The following is a 17,721-nucleotide window of genomic DNA, read 5'->3' on the forward strand; positions in this document are numbered from 1 at the left end:
TCATGGCTTGTTTTAAGTAAATAATTTCTTAATACTGATGAAAAAGTGGCAGATTATTTCACTTATAACAAGACATTTTCCCATACTATAAGCTGATTTTTTTTTGCTGCCAGTGAAACTAGAACTTTTTCATCAATACTAAAACATGATTTACTTAAAAAGGCTCACTTTCTTGCTAAAAAGTTACTTATAAGTAAGTTTCGACTTATTTAAAGTGTGCTACGATGTTTGTAATAGAAACTAGACGAAACGTACTTGGTAAGATTTTGTGTTTTTGCAGTGTAACTAAGATTTATTTTTTTATTGTCATGTTCAAAGTTTCTCAGGTATGGAGACTCTAAAGGGACATTGAAGGAAAAAAAATAATTAACTTTTAGAAGCTGCGTATCCATTACAAATACTCTTAAAAAATGTGTAAAAAAAAAAAAAAACATTTTCGCAGTTGCAGTCTTTCCATTAATTAAGAATTGTATTTAAATTCACATATGAATAAGTTTGTTCATGAGTTATTAAAAAACATCATCCTAAAACTACTTCCTGTCGTCTTCTTCGTGGTTTTCATCAGTGGCAACATCCGTTTGTTGATAATGTGACTGGTGCGATGCGAAAAGAGTGTTTTTATTGCAGTTTTGCAAAATAAACCAATTTTGATACGGCCCAAAAAAAACAAATCTAAGTAAACTTACTTTAAAATGTCAAATTGTGCTATTTTATACTCAATGTAAACACAGCAAGATACTCTAGAAAGTTTACTTTTTACATTTTTAGGGTCAAAATTTAAAATCTCGCTGTGTGGATTAGGCATGCATGATGAAAAGAAAGACCGATCGACGGCTGCCACCGGCCGGACGCAGCTGTTTGATAAAAAATGATGAGGCCTGATTTATCTGATGCACGTCTGACAGCCGTGAGGCGCGTCGCCCTTTAGTCTTTACTGGACCCCTGCTGGGAAGTCAAACCTGTCCGGACAGATCCGTGTTTTCACCAGGTGTGTTTACAAGATTGCGATCTAAACGTTGCATCAGAAAGGTCAAATGTCATGTCATGGTGAGGAGATTCCAGCAGTCTCCAAAGATACGTGATATTAGGCATTTATATCCCCATAATGTGTTTTATTTGGCAGAACAAAGGAGGAAACTTAAAACAGGAAATTGAATCATAGACGTTCTGATTTTTCTACCAGACATGTGGAAACATTTCTGCACCAAATGTCAGATTTCAGCTGGAGAGTCGCTGAATGTTTCAGTTGCTGCAAGTGTTGATGGATAGCATTTGTTCATGAAGCAGACTGAGTTATTAGAATATACAAGCCGAGCCTGTGTTGTTCAGCGTGTTCCAGACAGAGGAAAGTGCTCAACAAAAGCCTGAGTCACTGCTAGATTTATGCACGAAACACTCATTTCAGCGCAGGGGGAAATTATCTGCATGCTCTGTATGTGGCTGTTGGTTAGCTTTCATGTGTTTGCATGCGGAGAAACGTTGGCTGTGAAGGAGAGCGTTGTGTTGCTGCAGAATGATGACGATAATGATGATGATGATGGTGGTTAGAGAGCCTCGTGACCAGCTGTCTGAAAAGGTCAAAACGATGCCATGTTTATGCAGTTTGTCACAGACTGCGGCCTCTAATTATCTCTATAAACGCAACCAAAACATTGTCTGTAACTTCATGACACAATTCATAATTCATGCTCCATTAAAGCTTTGCTGTCCCAACTCATTTACCAGCAGACGGGACCAGCATGACGATAATAAGATGATTGATTGGATTATTTTCAGACCGGCGATTATTTGGCTCAGGCAGACAATAAATAAGAAGTAAATTATGAGAATATCTGAGACTTTCCTTATTTTAAAGAAACACAGGACTACAGATTATCTGTTGGATACCCTACTGTCATGTTTTCTTTAAAAATTCAAAGGTTGAACATTTTTTACTTTTGATTTCAAAAATTTTTTCTAGAAATTTTCTGAGACAAATCAAAAATGTAGAATTTTTACCTAGCAAGTTTTGACTTTTTAAACTCAGAAAATTTAATGTTTTTTCTAGAAAAATTCTGATATCTCAAAATTTCAGATTTTTTTCTTGCAAATTTTGACTTTTCAAACTCGGATATTTCAACGTTGTTTCCTAGACATTTTCTGACATTAATCCCAAAATCTCTGAGTTTTTTGACATATTTGTAGCCGATTTTTGTCTTTTCAAAGTAATAAATTTCCAATTTTTTTCCTAAAACATTCCTGATATTTAATCTGAAAATTTTTGAGGTTTTTTATAGAATATTTTGACTTTTCAAGTTGATAAATTTCAGTGTTTTTTGTTGAACATTTCTAAGATTAATCTTAAAGCTTCTGAGTTTTTTCTAGCAGATGTTTAATGTTACAAACTCATCAACTTTAAAATGTTTTCCAGAAAATTTCTGATATTAATCATAAAATTTGTGACTTTTTAGTAGCAAAATTTAGACTTTTAAAATTTATAAATTTCCAAGTCTTTCTAGAAAATTTCTGAGATGAATTGAAAAAAAATTTCTAAAAACGTTTTGATTTCACAAACTCATTAACTCCTAAGTTTTTTGTAGAACATTTCTGGTATTAATCTAAAAAATTCAGAGTTTTTTCATCTCAAATATTTGACTTTTCAAACTGATGAATTTCCATGATTTTTTCATTCATATCTTTCTACAAAATTTCTGAGCTGAACCAAAAAATTTTTATGTCAATCTCAAATTTTTCTGAGGATTTTCTGAGAATAAGGTTCCAAGTTTTTCTACAAAATTTCTGAGATGAATTTTGAAATTTGTGAGGGTTTTTTTTCCACAAATTTTGACTTTTTGAACTCATAAAATTCCATATTTTTTCTAGAAAACTTCTGAGATAAAACTTAATGTTACTGAGTGTTTGGAGGAAATGTACTGTTTTTGTTTCGATGTACGGTGGCCCTAATGTCGTATTACCAGAGAGCCAATGGAGGGACTGTAAAATGGTTGTGACATAATTTTATTTTTTGTCAGTAGCATTGCCACTCTTCTTTATTAAATGCATTTTCTGGACATTTTTACTGAAATTTTGTCAGAGTGAGTTGCAGCAGCCTGTAAGAGATGGAAGGATGGCCAAGTTTTCCGGCATCTTTCAGGATGACGGATGGAAGAAACCTTCCAATATTTTCTAGGTGACAGAATGAAGTGTGTAAAATGTGTTTCTGAGGAAATGTAGGAACCAAACACCATTTAATCAAAAACAGGAGTGCATAGATTTGTTTTCAAGATGGAGGATTTGACTCTTTGGCTTCAAAAGGAGCTGAAGTTAGTTTTAAAAACATTTCTGTTTCTGTCAGATATTCTGTTTTTAAACTAATGTGATTTTATGTCTCCAGGTTGAGATATATTACGTTCAGATTCAGCGACAATAATTTAAAAACTCAATTCAAAAGTTCAAGAGTTTAAGAATGCTTCTTTTGAGCCACCAAAAACATTATTGACAAAAACCGATTTTAAGTTCTTGAGCTGTTTTTAGAAGCAGCAGGAAACCAAATGGAAGCACAAAAAGTGTGAATTTTGCATAACATTTCCCCCTTGAAGTCAAAATTTTACTTCTCATCTAGAGTTTCATTGATTTGTGAGCAGCCATTTTAACCACCACTCCGGTAAACAGGTTTTGATCTCTGTTGGTGTTTCCATCTAAACTCGTGGCGTCGACGAGAAAAGCCTCCAACGTTTCTGCTGCCTGTGAGGTTTGCAGGAAAGACGGAGGTAATCATCTATTCCAGTCTGCAATCTGATGTTATTCAGTGTTCAGCAGCGTGTTCATGCATGGCACACAGTCACAGTGTTCTGCAGAGAAGTGATATTCCACCCCATTTAAAAAACACCAGATGCCTGTCAGCCTTTTCTTACCATCCTCCCTCTCTGATCCGCAGGCTCACTTGTGAAATATGCATTTATTAAAGCGCAGTGAAGTCTGCTGACTCCTCTACTGATGACATTATTACTCAGTGAGCAGCGAGTGAAGCAGCTGATTCAACGTGCACCAGTGAAATGTTTCCGAGAATCGGCTCAGGAAAAGGATCTTCACACCGAGGTTCCTTCCACACAGTTCAGTACCTTTAAATGCACGGCAACGTTTGTTTTCTCAAGACTGACTCAAGAAAACCATCTAGAAAAAGCACATGCGGGAAAACGGGGAATGAGCTCGTTATCTTGAGAAAACAGGAAATTTACTCGTCATTTCGAGAAAAAGTGAAGGTTACTTGTTATCTTATGAAAAAGATGTTTATATGCGGAAAAGGGGGAAATTAACTCAAGAAATTGCAAAATTAAGTTATCTCAAGAAAACCATGGGGAAAAAGAATATGCGGAAAACTGAAAATGTACTCATTGTCTCAAGAAAACAATCAGGAAATTAACTTGTCATCTCAAGAAAATGTTAAATTAACTCGCTGTTGCTAAAAAGCTTCTGGAAAAAATATATGTGGAAAACGGGAAATTAACTTATCTCGAGAAAGCAATTATGAAATGAACTCGTCATCTTGAGAAACCTGGAAATGAACTCGTCACGTGAAAAATGTGAAAGTAACTCCATCCATCCATCCATCCATCCATTTTCTGTTCACCCTTTGTCCCTAATGGGGTCGGGAGGGTTGCTGGTGCCCATCTCCAGCTACGTTCCGGGCGAGAGGCGGGGTACACCCTGGACAGGTCGCCAGTCTGTCGCAGTGAAAGTAACTCGTTATCTAAAAAAAAACATATGGAAAGTATATGCAGAAAATGTTCAAAGTTAGCAAAGAGGCTAAGAAAACTAAAACAAAATTAGCTGAGCTGTTAGCGCCTGGCTGGATTAGCTGATTAGCTGCTTTCCCATCATTTCAAGCTAATTTGACCATCAACACAGTTTGACCAGTAAATTTTTCTCCGTCTTTCGTTGCTGTTTATTAGAAAGCGTTTAATCTTTTTATTTATAATTTTGTGCAGTTTTGCTTCACAGAAACTTTGCATTCTATTCATAAATGTTTTCAGCTTTGTTAGTATGTAAAAAAACATGCTGGGAAGCAAAACGGTTAGTTTGTGACAACAGAGGAAAACTAATGGGATAAGTTGTAATAATTTATGTTTAGATCAAAAGTTTTGCTGTGCACTGAGTAAATAGTATTTCTGTTTGTGTTGGAGGAATTTCCTTACTGTTACGGTTTTAGATTGTTTTTTGATTGCACCTTTTAAGCTTTAATCATTTGTTGTGATGTGTAACCGTAGCAACAAGGTGTTAATCAGCGGGGAGTGGCCGATTAACGCAGGAAAGAAATATTTATTTAATTTGCCTTTGGGATCAATAAAAAATGTTGTAATTTGAAAACATTTAAGGTTTATAAAATGTGGTTAATTTATCTGAGGTCACATTTTTTGTGTGTGTCATGAAACATACAATTATTTTCATATTTTCACTGTTTGACACTGTTCAGGTGAGTAAGTAACTCCTACATTATCCACACAATTAGGTTCATTTTTTACTATTCATGGTGAAAATCATGTATATTTTACTCTCTAAATGCTTTTAGAGAAAGAAAATCCAGATTTTCTGAAGCTCAGATGCTTAACGCTGTAACAGACTGGATGCCCAGAGAAAAAAACCAACCCTCCTTTATCTGTTCATTGTAGTGTTGGATGATTAGCTACCTGAAAGGTAAGAAAATGTTCTGTAAATGTGACTCAATGGGTGGAACAGAAAAAGCAGCTCAGCGAGGGCCAACTGTGAAAGCCTGACCAGAGGAGACGGCGGCTGCGGAAGCAGGTGTAGAAAATAAATCAATGGCTGGAATTGATTTTGTTAACTTGAGGCAGTGGTGCAAGACCAATCGCATAACAGGAAGCTGGGTCCGGCAGGAAGGAGAGGGAGCAAAGGGCGAGAGGAGAGGAGCGGAAGAGAAATCCCAAAAATGCAGAGGACAAAATATGAAATTCATAAATAAATAAATTTAAAAAACACCTTTTCCCCCCTGCAACCTTGAAGCAGGAAGATGAGGGTTGCTCACAGATTGTGAGCGGATTTTTTGTTTGTCTTGGCAGAGATCCGAGAAGCGTTTAGGGTGCTGGATCGTGATGGAAACGGGTTCATTTCCAAGCAGGAGCTGGGAATGGCCATGCGGTCTCTGGGGTACATGCCCAGCGAGGTGGAGCTGGCCATCATCATGCAGAGACTCGACATGGACGGTGAGTCACGGCCGCACTCGGCTGCAGAGACGGATTCGCTTGGCATCAAACGGAAAACGGCTCATTGTTGTACAAACGGTCGCAACAAACACCAAATCCTACCAAGGACAGCCTTTAATGCAAATGTCTTGGTGCACTTGAAGTAAGACAACAGTAACTTAAAAGTAACTTTGCATCAATTTACAGCAGCTTGTTTTCATGTCTGTAAAAATTTTAATGTTTTAAGTCGATAATTACTTTATATTGATGAAAAATACTAGTTCCATTGGCAGATTATTTCATTTGTTGTAAGTGAAATAATTTGCCAGTGGAACTTACTAGAACTTGGTTGCTAGGTAACAGCCTGGGCGAGGCTGGGGTTGCTAAGTAACGGGACAGTGAAATATTCTACCAGAGGAACTACAACTTTGTAATCAATATTTCAGTCTTATTTACTTAAAATATGCTCCTATTTCTTGCTGAAAAGTTACTTGCGACTTAGTTTAGTCTAATTTCAAGTTCTCTAAGATATTTTAACTAAAGAGTAGATCAAAATTACTTGGTATGAATTGGTGTTTTCACACTCAAAGCATAATTTTTTTGTGTGCATATCTTAAAAACTTCAACATAAATGTATAAATATACAATTTACTGGCTTTAATGTTGTGCCTGTTTTACTACTACGAAAATATCAAATGTTACCACGTTTCAAAACAGCTTTTCCTGTGAAACGGTACCAGTTTCAAAACCCAAAGCATTTTTTGTTCAAATTTTAAAATCCAATTATTTTCTGCACAGCCAGCTTACCTTTGACCTTTTAATCAAAACACATGAAAAAACTTTTTACTTTTTCTGAAAATATTATCTGTATCAAGCAAAGTCTGAGACAAACACCAGTTAGAATAAAAATGCCTGTCGGCTTATAGAGGATGTTCAGAACACTGCAAAAACGCAAAATACTACAAAGTATTTTTGATTAGTTTCTAGTGTAAATATCTCAGTACTCTAGAAATAAGATAAACTAACTAACAAGTAACTTTTTAGCAAAGTATTAGGAGCTTGTTTTAAGTAACTAATTTCTTAGTGTTGATGCCAATCTCCCATTGGCAGATTATTTTTTCCCATGTTATAATTTGAACTTTGTCATCAATATTAAGGAAATATTAACTTAAAACAAACTCCTGTATGTTGCTGACAAATTACTTATGTTAGTTTTGTATTATTTCAAGTGTACTAACATATTTGCAATAGAAATTAGACCAAAATTACTTGGTAAGATTTTGTGTTTTTACAGTGTGGTAGAATAAATTCTTTTTTATTCTTGACAACCTTTTCACCTTCTGAACCACGCACTTTCTTCCAGACATTATTGTCCTGCATTATTTATCACTTCAATAAAGAGGTGCCGTACTTTGTTTTAAATTCATGAAGCCAATTTCAAGCTGCAGCCCTGATTCATCGCCAAAGTTTGGAAAAAGGGTTTAAATTTAAGTCTGAGCGTTTACATGATAATTAGTAGGAAGAGAGACGGCATTAAAGAGAGGGATGACATTAGCAGACGACTGGGATTGGATTTTGGTGATTATATTTTGGCCAGATGAGATGTAGTGAACATTTGATCCTCGCTAACCTGCTGATTTTCAGCCTTGCAGCAAAGTTCAGCTAATCACAAAATCGACGGCTATCTGTTCTGCTAACTCACATTAGCTCTGTGAAACTATGTCTGCTTTTTGTTTCTCTCACTTGATTTTCCTCCAGTTTAACTCTTAGTTTCTGCTCTCTTTCAAGTGAACTCGAGTGACTTTGCTCATGCGTGCACAAATTCACTTCTGTAATAATTCATTCGTTCAGTTTCCAGCTGCTGGGTTGTAAAAAATGTAAGGGAAAAAAGAGGTGAAAAGCAGGAGGCTTTGACTGTGACGGACCCAGAAAGTGACTCAGTGACTTTGTGCCGAATGTTGAGCTGTCACAAACTGCGCCTACAAAATGAGATCCAGCATCCATGATGTGTTTGGTAAAAAAAAAAAAAAAAGGTTCACATTTGTTCCACAGCATTAGGCTGCGCTGTAAAGAGAGCACTCTTCGTTTAGTAGCTTTCATGCAAAGTCATAACAAAACATTACTGTTTAAGTTTCAAAAATGATTACAAAACTCACTCCATGTAATTTTATTACAATGTTAACTTGTTAATTTATAAGTATTTCTGCCATTTTCAAACACAGAGACTGGTTAGCTTTGGTAGCTTACAGATAAATGCACAAAATTTACACAGATTAGACAAAAACAAACAAACTCTGATACAAAAATTTGACAGAATATTTAATTTTTTTCATGTTTTTAATTTGTAGCTTCAATATTTTTCCTTTTTAGTTAAAATTCTGTTGTTTTTAGTGAATATTAATGAATATTTAGGTGCTGTGGCTGAATCTGCATGCAGTGTGGGTACTGGAGCATGCAGACGGCTAAGCAGAGAGCTATTTTAGTCATTACTGTATTATTCATATTAAACAAGCTCACACACTAATGCCGTACACTGATGGTGTGGGTAGTGCAATCATATCAGAGAGATTTAACCCACATGGCATATTCATATTCAGATCCAAATTTTATCGATAAATTCACTGCATGTTTGGGCGATTTGATGCGACAGAGCTGCACAGCTTCAGTCCAGACTAAAGCAAAGAATTCACTGGTAGTAAAGACAAAACCCAAAACATTAAGACCAGATAAAATGGTAGAAATTCACATTTTGTTCTGCTGGAACATCAGAAATTTCTAAGCAAAGCTTCAAAATGCAAAAAAACAACAAAATGAGCTGCTCATAAAATGATTTTGACTGCAAAAATGCAAAATCTTACCAAGAAATTTTGGTCTAGTTTTTACTGCAAATGTCTTAGTGCACTTGATAAGAGAAAACTAACTTACAAGTAACTTTTCAGCAGGATATAGGAACTTGTTTTAAGTCAATCATTTCTTAATATTGAAGAAAAAGTTCTAGTTTCATTGGCAGATTATTTCACTTTTAGCAAGACATTTTCCCATTTTATAAATGATAATCTTTCATTGGAACAAAAAGTTTCCCCTCAGCATAATGGAATCATTTACATCAAACAAGTTTCTATATCTTGTTTAACATTTACTTGTAAGTTTTGTTTTATTTCAAGTGTAATGAGACATTTGAACTAGAAGCCAGACCAAAAATACTTGGTAAGATTTTGTGTTTTTGCAGTGTCCACTTTGAAATGTTACTCATTTTTGGTGATTTTTAATCAGTCAGTCAGTCTGCATAGCATAGCAGTTCAAATTGATTTACTTAATAAAAACACAAAAATAAAAACAACATAAAGTCAACAGTTGAGAAACCAAACGTTACATTTTAATGTCAGATATGTTGGTCAGTGTTCCATGTATTATTAATCAGAAGCAACTCTAAACAGGTGAGTCTTAACTTTGATTTAAATGAACTCTGTGTTTCGGTTGTTTCGCAGTTTTCTGGAAGTTTGTTCCAGATTTTTGATGCGTAGAAGCTGAATGCTGCTTCTCCTTTCGAACCTTTCAATTCACAAGGAAAAAAAACAACATAATGCTGAAAGAACAAAACCAGTTCATAAATAAATGAGCAGCACTGGCCCTCTTTCAGGTGATGGACAGGTGGATTTTGAGGAGTTCATGACGATTCTGGGCCCCAAGCTGCTGTCGTCTGAAACGAGAGAAGGCTTTCTGGGCAGCACGATAGACACCATCTTCTGGCAGGTAAACCTGGATTCTTTTCAGCTGCTGCTGTGGCTTTTATTGGGATTTAACCCAACTGTTCACCTGGTGGCATGTCGGATGCTGACGCGTCAGATCTGAAACGTTAGAAAAAATGGAACTGAAGACGATGAACGTGAAAGCTGTCAGATGTAAATTCAGGATTAGAGGAGAAAAAGTGAGTAAAACTGACTGATAAAATAGAATTAGTCCAATAAAAAAAGAAGAAACAGACAGGTGTGTGTACGTGTGCGGGCGTGTGTGTGTGTGTGTAGGGGTGTGTGTGTGTGTGTGGGGGGGTGTGGATGTGTGTGTGTGTGTGTGTGTGTGTGTGAGAAAAGGGCAGGATATCTGGCACCTGTAAAGCTTTTACCAGAATCTCCATCTTGACCAGCATTACCTCCGGGTCACGACCTTGTGGTTTGCACTGTAAAACTGCAGGCTGGGTGAACGTACTGCCAACAACATCGACTTATTAAAATACGCTGCTGGTTTCCACATTTTGTTTTCTGTAATAAAAGTTTGCCTGGGAGCGATGGGTCTCCTGTGGATTGTAAAGGAAGCTTAGAGAGGAGGAAATAAATGGCAACGCTTGATTTATGACGATTATAAGTCGACGTAACTCATAAATGATGTGTTGAAGATTCAGTTTGTTTGTTTTTTATAGTCTGTGATATTTTGGGAATGTGAATGTAAAGAGCTTCGTTATTGCTTTACTAGGTCTGTTTAGACTTAGACTTAGACTTAGACTGACTTTATTGTCATTTTGCATGCACAGGGTGTATACAGAACGAAATTTCGTTGCATACGGCTCAGGACAATGTTTGAGGTTCCAATGTTGTGAGGTTACTCCAGAATAAAATAAAATACAGTATAAAATGTGAATATAAATCTAAATATAAAATATAAAGTGCAGGACTGACAGTAAAATAGAAGTTATTTAGCTCTGTACATGTGCAAGGTATAAAGTGGAGACCAGATTTTTTGAAGTTTGAAGTAAAAGTTAAATGTTGAAAGGTTTTTGTTTCAAGAGTTGCGTCGCTCAGAGTGGCAGCTTATTGGGCTCCTTGTTTTATAGACTTTTTTCATAATTGTTATTATTATGGACAATTATTTCATCTGGTTTTGGATTCTGTGCAGCTGGAAGAATTCACTTTTTTTACTTTTAGACAGTTGCTATGAATCATTACTGTAGCAACATGTTATTATATAATTGGGAACAGCTTATTAGCATCTTAAAAACTCAAATAGCATCTGAACTTTGACCCCCAAATCTCAGATGAGATGAAAAGGAGACTTCTTGGATGCATAGCAGAGAGAGAAGGAAGTTCGTAGCATTTTTCCCATCAATCATAATTGACAAGGATCATATCCCCTTATCTAACATCTCTCTGACCACCCAGCATCCATTTTTGTTGATTTCTTTAGTTTTATGAGTAAAACAATGTTACTTTATATTATCATTATTATGGTGTAATTAAATCCTTTTCTCTTTGAACCAGATAAAACAAAATTAGATTTGATGTTTTGTGAACATTTCTTAATAAACATTTATTTATGGAAAAATGTATAAAAATGATTTAGTCTGCACGATGTTACAACTATAATTTACTTTAAGACCCAATTTAAGCAGTAACCTCAGGTGAAACAAATTCAAATTCAGTTCAGAAAAACTTTATTAATCCCAAAGGGAAATTAAATAAATCTGTAAACCTAAAATCTGCAACCCCTATTCCTTTACTTTTTTTCCATTTCAAGTCAAACAAATCGGGGATTTGACAAAAAAAAAATCATTTTAACAACTGGAAAAATTAAGACATTGTTAAAAATAATGATAAAATCCAGAACAATACTAAATAAAACGTTAGTAAATCACCTGGAATTTTTAAACTAATTCCTCCATATTTCTTATGCCTAACTTGCTAAAATGACTTGGATGTAAAATATGCTGGTGCTTACATAACAATACATACTACTGTGAAGAGACTAAAATATGATTTCAAACGTGGCAAACTTGATCAAAATAAATATTTTATTTAATCCAAGTGTTAAAAACCCAGCAGGGTTGGCTGCAGATTCCCAACTCAGAGATTTTGAGCCAAGAATGCTATTTAATTTTTCACATTTAACAGATTTAAGGTTTTGCATTTTTAGATTGAGATTATTTTGAACTGCAGTGACCTCAAGCTTCATAAAGCAGAACTAAGGTTTCTGGAAGCAGCTTTATTATTCGATAAGTTCTTGAGAAGGAAAACCTTCGTAAAGAGGAACTCTGTGTAACCCTTTGGATAATCACCCGTTATCAACGGTTTTCATGATGCTACATCTGCCTTTTTCTGGTGTTTTGCTGAGATTTGTCTGGATCGAGGCCGAGGACTGGGATATTTAAAGTGTTGCATAAACAGGCAGAGCGTTTCTGAACCTCAGACCGAGTTCTGCTTTCATCGGCTTTAACCTCGGAGGAGAGAAGCTCGCATCTTGTCCTGGCTGGGAGATTTTCTCATCCCAATAAAATCAGTCAAAGTGTCACATCCTCACCAGCTGGGGTGATGGGATAGTGAGTCACTGGTGTCACACACATACACACACACACATACACACACCTTCCTACTCACTTGGATCAGCTCTGAAAGACTTGGGGATTGTATCTAATCATCCCCTTAGATAATTACATGTCTGTAATTGAGAAGCTATAAACGTTTCTCTGTTCTTTGTTTTGCTAATCGTCAGATGGATAATTAGCAAAGTGTTTACTGAATTTTGAGGAGTAAACAGATGGAGTCTCCTGACTATTTGACCAGAATAAACAATGCATACAAAGCTTGTTGTTGTTTGGTTTCTTTAACCATTAAGAATATATAATCTTGTAGGTTTGACTGCCACTAATTGTGTCCGATTAGTTTTTTGGGTGTTTTGACACCTCACAGTTTGTTCGACTCGCATTTGTTACATTCTCAGCTGCTCTGGTTCTCTTTCACCTGTTCCCCTCCTCACCTGTGGGGGCGCTACTCAAGCAAACAATGCGAAAACCTCAAAAGAAGGAACGGAGCGTAACTTTCTCCTTCATAAAATGTAAATAAAAATAGAGTTTAATAAAAAGTTAACACAACTTACTGCTGTAAGTTTAATTTTCACAAACTCACACATTTAGGTTCAAAATCCTAAAACTGTCTAAATTTATTTGACTTAGATAGCAGAAGGCAGTAGACACAACCGAATGCGACTCAACTGTTTTACAGTGCAGTGGCATGCCTCCTCATTCTCCATGTCAGTAATGTCATCAGCTTGATGCAAACTGCCACTGGATGAAATGTTTCAAACTGAGAAGAAAAAAAAGCCTCTCATAAATGTGAGTAAATAGTTGCTGGCGTCGTAATTGTCACAATATCTGGTAATAATATTGAACTATTTTATAAATGTATTTATAATGGATACAACCGTGGAGTCGAAAATGTAAAATATATTTCAAAAAGTAGAACAAACCGAACCAAGGAAGTATTTTAGAGTGAATGGTTTCCTTTGTGTTTGTTGTTAAACTGCAGCTCTGCTGGTCGTCTGATTTCCTATAACTTCCTGACAGAACAGCAGGAAGCAGCTGATTTTAGAGCTTCGCTCTGTAATCATTCTGGGAGCTCGACGCCCACCATCTATATGAAAAAAAAACAAAAAACAACCAACGTTGACTATTAAAGTCTCTGTTTTATGAGATCCAGTTGGCCTTTCTCTTTGTCTCCCAACAGAATGTAGCTCAAATGTAAAACATTTTATTTTTAGTTTTGCTCCTTAAGTCAAATAAATCTGGCCAGTTTCAGATTTTTAACCTAAATGTGAGTTTGTGAAGGATAAACTTAGAGTAGTGAGTTGTGTTAACTTTCTATTAATTTCATCAGACCTCCAGTTGTTGAATAAACTAGAGTTTTTAAGATAGCACTTAAAAAAACTGAATAAAAAATAGACAGGAGTGGGAACCATTTCCCAGAATGCTTAGTGGTATGTTTTTTGTGTGTTTTCTTAATGTAAATGTTTATTTTAATGCAGCTGACAGTTTGCAAAGCTTGAGGATAATGTCCTCTTCACACTAAGTGTTTCTGAGCTGAATTCATTGAGATGTTTAATAAAATTCATCATCAGATCAGATAATAAACCATCAAGATAAACCACCTTCAAATGTTTTACAGTGTAAAAATCCCTAGAACATTTTCTTCTAATCTCTTCACATTATAAATTTAAAGCTGCTGCACATTAAACATTCATAAGAACATACCTGGCGTCAGACGTTAGCATCCCGTATAGCATCCTGTAAGAGCGCCACATGGTCTGACATCAAGCTGTGTAAAACACAAACCCTGTTTTTCTTACTCTGACGAGTCGGCTGGTTTTTGACGTTCCCATCCTTCTTAAAGTTATTTAGCAGAATTTAACTCTGTATTCTTACGTTGAACCTTCATTTTCTGTTTTTCTTCCGATGCCGAAAGCTTTATAGGATGTCATTGGAGATCATCAGGATGTTAAATGAGCCACTTCAAAATTTATTTTATTCCATTAGTTGTGGAAATGACAGAAGTCCCTCTGAACCAATGACTGCTGTCGTGGCAAAAAACAAAACACATTTTCTGGGAAGGAAACGAGTGAGACGGAAAAGCCAAATGGTAGTTTGTGTATTTATTGTTGAGCTCACAGGGTGAAGCATCAGCCTGGCTGCAAAAAGGCTGAAGAGGAAATAAAGAGATGAATCCGTTTTACAGAAGATGATCAAATCTCCGATTTAAACCAAAGCAACTTCTTATTTGGTTAAATAAGATTTAAAAAATACTCTTATTATCTGGAGATGTTTGGACTTTCAGTATCAATTCTGTTTCTGTTTCGATACACTGCAAAAACACAAAATCTTACCAAGTATTTTTAGTCTAGTTTATAGTGCAATTGTCTTAGTGCATTTTAAATAAGACAAAACTAACTTACATGTAACTTTTTAGCAAGAAATGGAGGCTTGTTTTAAGTAAATAATTCCTTAATATTGATGAAAAATATTTAGTTTCATATAGCATGGAAAAAATATCTTGTTATAAGTGAAATAATCTGCCGATGGAACCAGAACATTTTCATAAATATTTAGGAGTTATTTACTTAAAATAACGCTCTAAAATAAAATGTGACTTATTAGTTAGTTTTGTCTTATGTCAGGTGTACTAAGATATTTGCACTAAACTAGACCAGAAATACTGGCTCCGTGATGCAGAGCCTCACCTGTCATCATGGAAAAATAATATACACTGCTCAAAAAAATAAAGGGAACACTTAAACAACACAATATAACTCCAAGTAAATCAAACTTCTGTGAAATCAAACTGTCCACTTAGGAAGCAACACTGATTGACAATCAATTTCACCTGCTGTTGTGCAAATGGAATAGACAACAGGTGGAAATTATTGGCAATTAGCAAGACACACTCAATAAAGGAGTGGTTCTGCAGTTGGGACCACAGACCACTTCTCAGTACCTATGCTGTCTGGCTGATGTTTTGGTCAGTTTTGAATGTTGGTGGTGCTTTCACACTCGTGGTAGCATGAGACGGACTCCACAACCCACACAAGTGGCTCAGGTAGTGCAGCTCATCCAGGATGGCACATCAATGTGAGCTGTGGCAAGAAGGTTTGCTGTGTCTGTCAGCGTAGTGTCCAGAGGCTGGAGGCGCTACCAGGAGACAGGCCAGTACACCAGGAGACGTGGAGGAGGCCGTAGGAGGGCAACAACCCAGCAGCAGGACCGCTACCTCTGCCTTTGTGCAAGAAGGAACAGGAGGAGCACTGCCAGAGCCCTGCAAAATGACCTCCAGCAGGCCACAAATGTGCATGTGTCTGCACAAACGGTTAGAAACCGACTCCATGAGGATGGTATGAGGGCCCGACGTCCACAGATGGGGGTTGTGCTCACAGCCCAACACCGTGCAGGATGCTTGGCATTTGCCAGAGAACACCAGGGTTGGCAAATTCACCACTGGTGCCTTGTGCTCTTCACAGATGACAGCAGGTTCACACTGAGCACATGTGACAGACGTGACAGAGTCTGGAGACGCCGTGGAGAGCGGTCTGCTGCCTGGAACATCCTTCAGCATGACCGGTTTGGCAGTGGGTCAGTAATGGTGTGGGGTGGCATTTCTTTGGAGGGCCGCACAGCCCTCCATGTGCTCACCAGAGGTAGCCTGACTGCCATTAGGTACCGAGATGAGATCCTCAGACCCCTTGTGAGACCATATGCTGGTGCGGTTGGCCCTGGGTTCCTCCTAATGCAGGACAATGCTAGACCTCATGTGGCTGGAGTGTGTCAGCAGTTCCTGCAAGATGAAGGCATTGAAGCTATGGACTGGCCAGCCCGTTCCCCAGACCTGAATCCGATTGAGCACATCTGGGACATCATGTCTCGCTCCATCCACCATTACACCACAGACTGTCCAGGAGTTGGCGGATGCTTTAGTCCAGGTCTGGGAGGAGATCCCTCAGGAGACCATCCGCCACCTCATCAGGAGCATGCCCAGGCGTAGGGAGGTCATACAGGCACGTGGAGGCCACACACAATACTGAGCCTCATTTTGACTTGTTTTAAGGACATTACATTAAAGTTGGATCAGCGTGTAGTGTTATTTCACTTTAATTTTGTGTGTGGCTCCAAATCCAGGCCTCCATTGGTTAATACATTTGATTTCCATTGATGATTTTGTTGTCAGCACATTCAACTTTGTACAGAACAAAGTATTCAATAAGAATATTTCTTTCATTCAGATCTAGGATGTGTTATTTGAGTGTTCCCTTTATTTTTTTGAGCAGTGTATAATGATAAAATAATTTATATCGCTATTTTCACCCTGTGGTTTTTACTATGAAGTACCTTTTTTTTCATTTAGCTTAACCAATTCTGATTGTTTTGTTTTTTTTCAAAATCGCTGAATTTTCCCATTTTCATGTTCGAATAACTTTATCAATTTTGAAACCATAAAAACCAAATTTGGTTGTTTCTCTAACTTTGGTTAAATTGTTTTTAAGACAATTTGGATTTTTTTTCCTTGAACATTGGGATTTAAAGCAGAACCTTAATTAAACTGAATCTGTAAATATGTGGATAATACTCTTTTGTTTCAGTAAAATCCTCCTTTTTTCCATTTCCTAACAGTCACACTGCAGACACTCCCGTCGTAAATCGTTGCCATTAATCTTCTTTTTATCAGTCCTTTGTGCCGGGGGAACAGTTTGAATTCATATCGACTTTGGAACAACTCATCTGTGATGAATAATACATGCAGCGCAATGATTTTTATTTTCTACGGAGACAGGTGAAGGAATAACTCCACATTGGAGCCGCAGCCTCCGGAGGAAAGACGTGGCTCCTTCTCAGACACACACAGTTTATAAAAGCAAACATGAACTTTATCTGCGCTTCTGTTGCTGTTTTCACACTTCTGTTTGGGATTTTACTGGATTATTGTTTCAATCTGATAAATAATAGGTTTCTCTATTTACAAGGTGAGTTTTTTAAAAACTTTTATAGCACAATTTTAGCAACAGGGGAATTCAAAGTGATTTAAGAGATTAAAAGGAAAATAAAACAACAAACAAGCAAAAACATCACAACTCAAAATAAAGGAAAACAATGAAAACCAGACTACAGTTTATGAACTTCCTGTTGTTATTTAAGACTTGATTTAAAGGAACTCAGTGTTTCAGCAGTTTTTTAGTTTTCTGGACGTTTGTTCCAGATTTGTGGTGTATAGAAGCTGAATGCTGCTTCTGCCTGTTT

General features: G+C 36.7%; 1 protein-coding gene across 3 annotated transcripts in view; it reads left to right on the forward strand.

The window, feature by feature from the left end:
• caln1 (calneuron 1) overlaps positions 1 to 17,721 on the forward strand; it is an 80,180-nt gene that overhangs the window by 40,344 nt on the left and 22,115 nt on the right. For all 3 annotated transcript variants that reach the window (XM_027999641.1, XM_027999638.1, XM_027999639.1), the window contains exons 3-4: positions 6,057 to 6,200; positions 9,820 to 9,932. In XM_027999641.1, the coding sequence (XP_027855442.1) occupies positions 6,057 to 6,200; positions 9,820 to 9,932 (257 nt within the window). The remainder of the gene's footprint in view (positions 1 to 6,056; positions 6,201 to 9,819; positions 9,933 to 17,721) is intronic.

Source organism: Xiphophorus couchianus, chromosome 18, assembly GCF_001444195.1.
Source record: "Xiphophorus couchianus chromosome 18, X_couchianus-1.0, whole genome shotgun sequence".
Lineage (NCBI taxonomy): Eukaryota > Metazoa > Chordata > Actinopteri > Cyprinodontiformes > Poeciliidae > Xiphophorus > Xiphophorus couchianus.